At 47.1% G+C, this 10,504-nt stretch overlaps 1 protein-coding gene across 1 annotated transcript in view; it reads left to right on the top strand.

The window, feature by feature from the left end:
- The first annotated feature begins 3,086 nt into the window (after positions 1–3,086).
- TMPRSS4 (transmembrane serine protease 4) overlaps positions 3,087–10,504 on the top strand; it is a 41,138-nt gene continuing 33,720 nt past the window's right edge. The window contains exon 1 of the mRNA XM_016155676.2: positions 3,087–3,288. Within this exon, the coding sequence (XP_016011162.2) occupies positions 3,286–3,288 (3 nt within the window). The 5' untranslated portion in view covers positions 3,087–3,285. The remainder of the gene's footprint in view (positions 3,289–10,504) is intronic.

Raw genomic sequence — 10,504 nt, 5'->3', positions numbered from 1 at the left:
GCTCCCTCCAAAAATAATAGCTTCTACCCACTCCTGAGCATGGGAGGAGATCTAGAACACAAATTCCCAAACTTTACGGTGCATACAAATCACCTAGGGATCTTATAATGCAGATTCTGACTCAGTAGGTCTGGGGCAAGGGGTGGGGTGCCTGAAATTCTGGATTTCTAACAAGCTTCCAGTTGATGCTGATGCCTCTGGTTCCACCAACATGCTTTGAGCAGGAAGGATCTAGAGGGCTGGCTGCCCCTAGAAGCTCCTGCTTTAATAGGGGTGCAGCACACAAAGCAGACTGAGCTCTCTAAAGCAAGAGTTATTTTCTCCAACCACAGTGTCCAACCACAGGGCCTGGAAACACAATAGAAAATATTTGTTGGATGAGTAGATGGGTGGACACATGTGGATGGATAGGTGGACAGCTGCTGATGTTAAGATGAAAGGTACAATTGGAAACAACCAGATGTTAATATGCTGTCCTATAAATTACACACCTATGTAAAAATGTCCTTGGGGGAAAATGAAGGAAAGAGGAAAGAAGGAAGGAAGAAAAGGAGAGGAAGAGAGGTCAGTGAAAGATGAAAAAGGATCTCTGACCCCCACACACAGAGTTTTCTTTTCAGCTCTTCTAGGACACCTTTCTAATTTAGTCAGATTTATGGTTGTGTCATATCCCCTCCAGCAGACTATGTGGTGTGTGTGCAGGGCCTGTGTCTTTTATCTCCTAATCCCCAGTGCCTGGCACAAGAGCTGGCTCTAGCAGGAGCTCCATAAATACACATTTTGTGAAATGAATAGGAGTAGCAGCTTCATTCATGAAGTCTCTTTTAGGTGCCAGACACTTCACAGAGATTGTTGCATTTAATCCTCATAACCTCATGAGGTCAGTGCTATTATGATCTCCATTTTACAGATGAGGAAATGTGCAGCTCAGGAGGATTAAATAAAAAGCCCACAGTCACAACAGAGTGTAGGACTCCAGGCTGCTCCTGGCCAACAGACAGCCAAGTTTTGTCAGGCCTGAAGCTTTACGTCTTGAGGGGCCCTCTTAAAGGAAAGAGTATAGCCCTATATCTGTTGCAAAATTTGCAAAAACATATGACCATGTGAACATATCGTGGGGGCCATGCAAAGGAGGGATTCTGTGGCTTGGGCTTTGTTAGCTACGTGGCAAAACTGCCTCTAATCTGGACCCATGTCCTGGAAACAAGAGCAAAAGAAAGAAGAACAGGAAAAATTATTGCAGAAAGAGTGGAAGAGATAAAAGGAGAGCAAAAGGAAAAAGAGGAAGGAGAATAAAAAAGAAGGGATGGGTGGAAAAGAGAAAGAGCACTAGGAGTGGGACAGGAATGGGCTGAGGAGCCTGAGGCTGCCTCTTGATGAATAGGGGGTCCAGCCGGCTGTTCCCACCTGGTCCCTGGGAGGAGTGTGCCCTCCGCTCTCTCCAGGCCTCTCTGCCTCTACCTGTAGACCCTGCAGCCTCCTCCTCCAGCACCATGGCAGCCCTACCCACATCCTGCCCACGTACCTCCTTCTCAGACCTCTCCTCAGGCTCCCAAACCTACCTTGGAGCTGGGCCAGAGCTGGAGCCATGAGGGCTGAGTAATCATACTTCAACTAGCCGCACCCAGCAATATTCTTGCCCCTTGCCTCTTTCCTGGTTCATCACCTTAGCACCCAGCAAGGAGATGCAAACCTGGCATGTAGGAAAACCAAGGCTAGGGAAAGCCTGGTCCAGGGTGGCTCACTAGCCTCTCCTGTGTCCACTGCTGTGTCCTCCTTTAAAGAGCAGTGCCCGCCTGGGTCTTAGTAGCCCATCCCCTCAAGTCACCTGTTCTGAGATCACAGGCACTTGACTCTACCCTCAGATCTCTGCTGCTCAGAAACAAATCCAAGGCCACACTGCACTAAACAGCTGAGATTGGCCAACAATCCATCTGATATTCCTCCTGCTCAGATGTCACTGGGGTCTTCCATGACCTATATCTCCCCAGACTGTGTTCTGAGACATTCAGATACGTGTATCACATTTAGCCTCTTCACATGGCTGATAGTTGTAGGAGAACCAGGTGCAAGCCCTGAGTCTGCCAAAAACTTGGTGTGATTTGGGAGCTAGTCACTTCATGCGCCATGAGCTATGATTTTCTCAACTGTCAAATGGTAACAAAATATTTCTCATGGGGTAGTTGTGAGAATTAAAGTGATGGCACGTAGAAGCACGTTATCAATGGAAGGGCCAACATGCAAGTTTAACCTGGGCTGGTCTCCAAGGAGGGTCAAGGCTAAGAAATGGAGAAAGATCTGGATTTGTTCAGCATCTGACACTAATTTACTGTGTGATCTTGGGTACTTGGTTTTGTCTCTGTGGAATTTGGTTTCCTCATTCACAAAAGGAACAGAAAATGGTTCATCAAGTTTCCTCCAGCTCCATGGCTCTGTGGTTCCTAGGTCTTGCCCTCACACTCCCAGGCCATGGGCAGCTGAGGCCTCAGGATGCAGCAGAATGTGAATCAAAAGTGACCCTCTGGAGAGGGAAGACCTGGGTCAAAGCCATAGCAGCAAGGGTGCTATTCAAAATGCTAAATAACTGGTGAGACAGGGACAAGAAGCTCTCGGGTAGGATGCTGGCTGGTGCTCTGTGTGTGAGCCCCACACAGGACAGATTCATTCCTAGGGGCCAGGTTTATATTGTCTGCTTAAGGGATGAGAACAATTCAGGTCTACTGAGTGGTAAACTTTGTCAACCCACCCCCCAAACTCCAACTACTCACAACCCCAAACAAAAAGCACCCAGACAAATGAGAAGTCATGAAACTTCCGGGGGTAGTGGGGGAGACTTTTGACATTACCATCAGCCAACACCCGGATGAGTGGAAATCATTCAGGCGGGAAACCTTTTGCAGCATTTGGGTGTGTCACCAGTTCTGAGGCAAAGGGCCCATGAATGACTTCAGGTGTTGTTCCAGCCCCTAAGACAGGTGTTGGATTACAAGATACATAATCATTCCAGTTTGGCAACTTCACCTGTAGGGTTGCTTTAATCAACCTGCCCCACAGTCCCCAAATCACTCCTGGAATACAGACAGCGGTGAGAGTTGGACAGCTCGCTCAGGGGAGAGGGATGCTGGAAATGATGGACCTCTGCACTTAGGCCACCTCAAGCCATGCTGCCCGGGGGTCTCTGATCTGCTGGCCAGCCAGGGCCCTATCTGGGGAGGCTCTCATCCTGACTTGGGTTGCTGACCTCAGGACTAGGCCTAGAAAAATCTGCAAGATTTCAGAGCCAGCATGGTGAGTGTGGGGACCCTCTGCTCCAAAGACTGGTGGGAGGGCAGGTCTCCCCATAACGGACCCTTCAGGCAGCCTGAGAGGTCATCAGCTGAGAATATCATAACACCTTCCAGGTTAAAGAGGTCGTACCTGCATCGTCTCTGCACTCCAGCCCCTTACCTGTCTCAGTGCCCACATGCCCTGCTCTTTCCCTCCCTACCCACAGCCCTTACACCAGCACCAAGAAAGCTGAGATGTAGAGGCCAGGGCCATCCTTTCTGGCTGTCCCCTCCTAAATCTTGCTTGCTTTCTTGCCCAGTGTCTACTGTACATTGGCTGAGGTTGACACCATGGTGGCCTTCTGCTACCTCTCTAGAAAAACTGACTTCTTCTTCTTCTTTTTTTTTTTTTTTTTAAAGAAAACAGTAGAGAGCTGCCTCAAAACAGTCTAAAGTATCTGTGGAGATCTCTTTCGTCTCTTTTTTGGACCTGTCCTCTCTCCTCCTCCTCCGAACAGTTGAGCTGCTTCACTGTCTTGAGGCAGAGAATGAATCCCATGTGTCAAGAAGGACAAGTGAGGACAGGAGGGGAGCTATAATAGTGAGTCTGAGGGGGGACTCAGGGAATCTTCTTTTTCCAATAGTTGGCCAAGATGCTGAAATTGCCCAACAACCAACATGAAAATAAGAGAGGAAGGAAGAGACAGGAAGGAAAGGGGAAGTATTCTGTCCAAGAGGAAAAGAGGTGACCTGCTGGGCCCCTCAAGTGACTCCCGGCCCCTAGCGCTTCCCATGGGACTGCTGTGAAAAGTCTAAGGAAGTTCTAGCTCCAGTGCTGAGGTGGCTGAATGTCAAAAAGGGGAGGGGCTTATCTGCTTTACTCTACAATTCAGCTGGGACTGAAGCACCAGGTGTCCAAGTCCCCATCCGAGAAAGCTTTTTAAAAGCCCAGCCTGTATGCAGAGAAACTGTATGCTGCTCAGGCTCTCAGGAGAGAAGAGGAAGCAGAGCCAGCCTGACTGGCTGTGAGCTGCTTCTTGGTGGCACTGAGGAAACCAGAGGTACCTCTTGGGACAGCAACATAAAAGGAGGTAGCTTCTGGGGAAAAAAACTGGCACACTAACTCTTGAATCAAAAGATCAAAGGCCAGATCCCTTGAGACTTGACTCTTTCTGAGATTAATTTCTCTCCCTCTATAAAAATAGAAATATACAAACCACGCCATGCACACACACAGGGTTAATAGAAAGATTGAACGGGCTAACAACGTATGTGAATAGGCTCTATAAACCAAGAAGGCCTATGCAAATATAAGGGCTTATGACTAAAGAGAAATTTGTTCCAAAAAATGACAAGTAGACAGCATGGCCAACTCTGACTCTTCATCACTCAGAGAAGGAGCTGGACGTTGCTGTTTGAGTGAAGGAGCACAGGTGGGCACACTGTGATAGAGGGGCCAGGCCCCGAGCCCCAGAAGCAAGGCAGCAGCATGGCCAGGATCCAGGTTAGGACCAGGGAGCCTCTGGCCCCTGTGCTAGCCATTAAACCACTTTTGCCTAATTACCCTGTCATTTTCCTCTAATGAGGCTAGGACAACATAGCTTCCAGCCCTGGGGAGAGGTAGGACAGCTCATGCCCAGGCCTAGCCCTCAGTTCTGCTCCCTGCCTTCTCTCACACTCACAGGCCCCTCCCTGAACAGAGTCCTGCAGGGTTGCTGTTTCTTAACAATGGCTCTCCCTTGAGCCTATTCACTGGGTGTGCCCAGTAAGAGCGGAAGGTGGGAAAGTCCCTGGATAGAGGTCTGAGCCCATCTCTGTCTCCAAGGGGAATGTGTCCCTTGATACCTCAGCCGCAGGTGAGTCCTAGAGGAAAGCCAAGACCCTGTGACTAGCCATCCTAGTCTTGACTTAGCATTGCCCCAAGAGGCCTCAAACACACCATGAGCCATCAGAGCAGAGTGTTAAATGCCTAAGGCTAGTCCCAACCCTCTGGCTGTTCTGGAGGAAGCACATTCTCCTTACCCTCTCCTTCCCGCTTTGCTAACTGGTACAGACTAAGGGGTTTACTGGGCTTGGCTGGGGTTCAGAAATGTGGCAGGTCAGCTGGCTAGCCTGCTGGCAGCAGGTGTCTGGGATCATGAGCAGGGGCCACCTAAGATGAAGTCAGAATCCAAGAGCCCACTCAGGCCTGTTGGTGCCATCCTGGGCTCTTAGGCAGCAGACCAAGAGCTAGATGGTAAAAATATACAAGAGGGCAAGATAAGCAAGGAAAGGCTAGGCCCTGCCTGCTTTCTAGGACTCCTTACTACCTAGGATGGCTTGATTCTGCTATGACCCCCCCAAAGTTACTTCATCTTTCCAACCACTATTTAATCAGCCATGCTATTGGCCAGCCTCCAGACAGCTAGAAGGGGTTGGGAGCAAAAGCATGTGATGGCTGGGTTCTGCCTAGAGGTACTCAGAATCCAGAGGAAGGACAGCTCCTTAACAAAGGATCCTAAGGGAGCGTGACAAGTCCAATATCATAGGTGACACAAAGTACCACTGGGGCAGGGAAACCAGTAAATTCTCTCTGAGATGGTCAGGGAGTTGCCCTAGAAGAGAAAATACTTGAGCCAGACCTTGAAGAGTGAGCAAGCTCTCTCCAGATAGAGAATGTGGGAAGAAGGGCATTTCAGGCAGAAGGAACTGTATGTGAACAGCAGGAAAGAGTGGCCGTGGGGGACACAGGGAAGGGTGCTATGGCTGAAGCAATAGGCCCAGGGAGCAGAGAGGGCCTCGGCTGAGATCTAGGCCCATGGGGTAGCCATGCAGGCCCCTACATTGATTTCAGGTTCAGGGTCCCCACTGTGCCCTGGAGCTCAGTGCGGCTGGGCTAGGGAAGGGCCCTAGCACTCCCAGGGACTCATGTTTGGGCTGAACCACCAGAACTTGGCCCAGGCCACCCTCCCTCACCAGGCAGGGCAGCAGTTATCCAGATCCATTCATTCATTCCATAAAATTGTCAGCACGTCGGCACTAGCCTTACTGGTAAGAGAAAGCAGACATGGGTCCTGCTCTCATAGAGCTCTAGAGTCTAGAGAGGGTGGGAACAGGGAGAGATGGATGGTTATCAAACCATCACCTACACTCATTTAACTAACAGCTGAGATATATGCTGTGATGAAACACCTGTGCCGTGAGAGCTCTGCCAGGGCACGTGGCCTTGCTGGAGGTCAGGGGAGGCTTGAGCTGCATAGAAGCTGGGAAGGTGGGGCAAAGGGCCATTTCATGTAAGGGAACAGCACTTTCCTCTTGCCCTTGGGGTCAGCTCTGTACCTGGCTACTGACATAGAAAAGTGGTTTAGAAGTCAGGTGTCCTCCATGCTTCCAGGCCTCTCTTCTCCCAGCTGTCCTTCCGTGCAGCTGAGGAAGCCAGCTGTCACCTGCCGCAATATTTTTCACTCCCTAGCCTGTCACCGTGGCAAAGCCCATGGGAATCTGAGGAGCTGAATGTGTGAAATGAAGAGAGACTATTCCAGGGCAGAGTGGGGAAATAGGGAAAAAAGACCAAAAACAGGGTTTGGGAACTCAACTAACTCTCTGAAGCTCCAGAGCTAACCCAGGAAAGAGATGACAAAAACTCTCAGTACTGAAAACTTTCATGGGCTTTTCAAATTTCCCAAGCAGCTCTTCCCCACTCAGCCTTCCTTCTTGCTCAGATGAAACCATCTACCTCTATAAAACACTCAAATTCCCAAGCAATGATTGCCCAAAATAGTGAATTCCCAAAAACCTAAAATGTGTTCAGCTGCCACATTTTTATATAAACTTATTGTTACCAAACTCTTACCTTCTTGAGGTTAGGGTCTGTGTCTTTTTCATCTTTAGTCCCATGCCTTGCATAGAGTCTAGCACAGAATAGGCGCCTGATAAATGTTTGTGAATGAATGACAAATGACCAAGGTCGAATCCCTATACCAGCTGTCTGATTTATCTGATGCTAAAAACAAGGTTAGTCAAGTCTTATAGGAAAAGATGCCAAATTCTGCCAGAGGTATAACCTAGGTGTTTTCATCCAAGACAGGACTGGGGTGAGAGAGGGACAGGCCTGAGACTGCCCAATAACAGGAAAGAGAGTGTGAGCAGAGCCAATGTGGCAATCCCCCTGTGAAGTGCTTAACTCCACCTTGCAGCCTAGAGCTCTATCATGATTGAAGTAGAGAAATTTCTGAACAAAACTCAAAACTATAACCCCTCACCTCTACCTTTCCCTCCCAGAGCAACTTCCAGCTTCCTAGCATAATCCACATACAATCAGAGACAGCACTTGTCCAGGGGTGGGTACCTATCCAGGGGTGGCAAAAACGTCTTTTGTCATGAAATTTCCTGTACCTAGGTCTGGCTGGGTTCTCCTACTAGTGTAGCTGAGCCAATAAATGCTTTAGGCAGTTCTCACAATCCCAATTTCTTCCTTTATAATATGCATTCATTCATTCAGCATGTATTCCCTGAGTATATACTGTGTGCTACATGCTAATAAGACACTGTGAGAGATTCAGGGAAGAATATACATAATTGAAGCCCTCAGTTCCATATACTCCATAGATGGACCAGAGGCAGGATAAACTGCTTCCTCCACCTCAGGCGTGGCAGGGCACTTGTTCACCCACAGATGTCAACAAGAAGAGGGCAATGTAGCTGAGGCCACACCACCTTACCTTCACCTCAATACCACCCTGACACTGGGGACTTCACGCATGATCTCATTTCTGATCCCCAGAGAAGAGAGTCCTGCCAGGGTGTCAGGAGAACTATACTAGTGAGTAGAAGACACCGGTGGTCTTGAAGAGAATAATGGCAACAGCAGCAACATCTCATCTCCACCCAAATGCAGCAAGTGCAACATTTTGCAGTTAGAGAAACTCATTCACATCCAGAATCTCCCTGGTCCTATACCAACTCTCTGAGACATCATGATCCTCGTTCTACAGATGAGGAAATGGAGGCTCAAAGAGCTTAAGCAAATTGAAAAGGGTCACTCAGCCAAGAAGAGTCAGGGCTAAGACTCCAGGCTCTGGGACTTTGATATCAAGTGCCCAGCTTTTCCATTATGCCCTCCTCTTTCAAAATGTGGACATATTATGCCTAAACTTGAAACTAGAACTTGAAGTAGTAGAAACTGGATAACCCCACTCACCTACCAAGAAGCTGATGGATTTCATAATAAAGTGTTCACTGAGTGAAGACTGCATCAGCTGGCATAACCAAGTGAAGGAAAGCCAATGTCATTTCCGCAAAGAGCCTGCATCCCTTGCTAATCTACTAAAGGTCACTAAGGAGAAAAAAAAAAACACACACACACACATGGACAAAAGAAACCATAATTAACCTAAATTTTCGAGAGGACAGAGATAAAGTTTCACACCCAATCCTGCTTAGGGAAAAAAACCAAGCTACCATGAGATCATTGAGGATGGAAAACTGATTTAAAGAGAAAAAATTATAAGTAAATCATGCCTAAGACTCATCTTATCTGTGGGAGGAAGTAACAGAAGTTCCAGGCTAACAGCAAGCCCTTCAGAATCCCAGGCCCTAAGGAAAGGACCTTACAGGTCTTCTAGATAAGTGGTTTCCCTAAATTTGTTTCAGCCTCAAAGCCCTTTGCCCCGTTGACAACTAAGGTAGAACCAACATCTAGAAAACAGAAAAAAACAAGACAGAGCTGCAGTGTTAGAAAGGACTGTGGCCCCCTCCCTCTACTCTTTTGCCTCCCTCCCCTTGCAGCAACCTCTGGGGCCCCCATGAACCTCTCCTCCCACCCCCACCCCTCTGCAGGTGCCATGGAACCCTTATCTGGCCTTGCCTTTGTCTACTGTAGAAATCTCTTTCACCTTCCAGCTTCTACTCACATACCTTCTGTTGCTTAAAATAATCTTCCCTTTGTCAAGAGAAATTTCCCCACTCATCCCCAGCATGTCTCTTCCTTTAGATGGCCCTCCACATTATAAAGGACCACATTTGTGCTACTGTAGGTCTTCACTTCTCTGGCCTCCACCCTCCATCCTTTGTTCATAAAAAGGTCACATATGTCATGTGAAATCACCTCAGGTTCCCTAACTGTCCTGGTCACTTTCACGCAGTACACTGTAGTCCATTGATCCCCCTCCTGAAGTCAGGCCCATTGGCATACCAAAACCATAAAAATAGCTACCACTTGTTCAACTCCTACATACATGTTTATAATTAATAATCAATAATTTTTGAGCATCTATGTCAAGCACTTGCTAAGTCCTATATTAATATTGTTATTAATTATTAATTATTTATAAAAATAATAGAATATAAGCTCCATGGGCACAAAGATTTTGTTGCTTTTGTTCATTGCTATATATTCAGCCCCCTGAACAATGGATGAATGGATAAAGTATTATTATTTTTAATTTTTATTATTATTGCTAACATTTATTGCATTCTTATTATGCACCAGGAAATGTGCTATGTGTTCTCAGTCAGTACATTGGTCTCATTAAAAGGAAGACTTCTCTCTCTTTCTCTCTCTCTCTTTCTCTCTCTCTCTCTCTCTCTCCCCGCCCCCATCTCTCTCCCGCTCCCACTCCATCTCCCCGCCCACACACACACAATTGAAGGCCTAATGATTAAATTATTTGCCTGAGGCCTGTGCTCTGTCCACTTTAAAACACAGCCTCCTAACATTCTTCCTGACTTCAAATTATACTACAAAGCAATAGTAATCAAAACGGCATGGTATTAGAAGAAAAACAGACACATAGACCAGTGGAACAGAATCGAGAGTCCAGAAGTAAACCCATATTTATATGGGCAAATAATTTTTGATGAAAAAGTCAAACCATACAGTGGAGAACGGAAAGCCTCTTCAATAAATGGTGCTGGGAAAACTGGAAAGCCACCTGCAAAAGAATGAAACTAGGCTGCTGTTTATCAGCACACACCAAAATTAACTCAAAATGGATTAAGGACCTGAATATAAGACCTGAAATAACAAAATGCAAAGAAGACGACATAGGAACTAAACTCAAGGACCTGGGACTTAAAGAGGATTTTATGAATTTGACCTCAAAAGCAAGGGAAGTAAAAGCTAAAATAAATGAATGGGACTACATCAAACTAAAAAGCTTCTGCTCAGCAAGAGAAATTATCAACGAGGCAAAGAAACAACCATCAGAATGGGAAAATATATTTGCAAGCAACACCTCCGATAGGATCTTACATCCAAA

Source organism: Rousettus aegyptiacus, unplaced genomic scaffold (assembly GCF_014176215.1).
Source record: "Rousettus aegyptiacus isolate mRouAeg1 unplaced genomic scaffold, mRouAeg1.p scaffold_m13_p_5, whole genome shotgun sequence".
Lineage (NCBI taxonomy): Eukaryota > Metazoa > Chordata > Mammalia > Chiroptera > Pteropodidae > Rousettus > Rousettus aegyptiacus.
The sequence above is the reverse complement of the archived record's forward strand: the minus strand, read 5'-3'. Positions and strand labels throughout refer to the sequence as shown.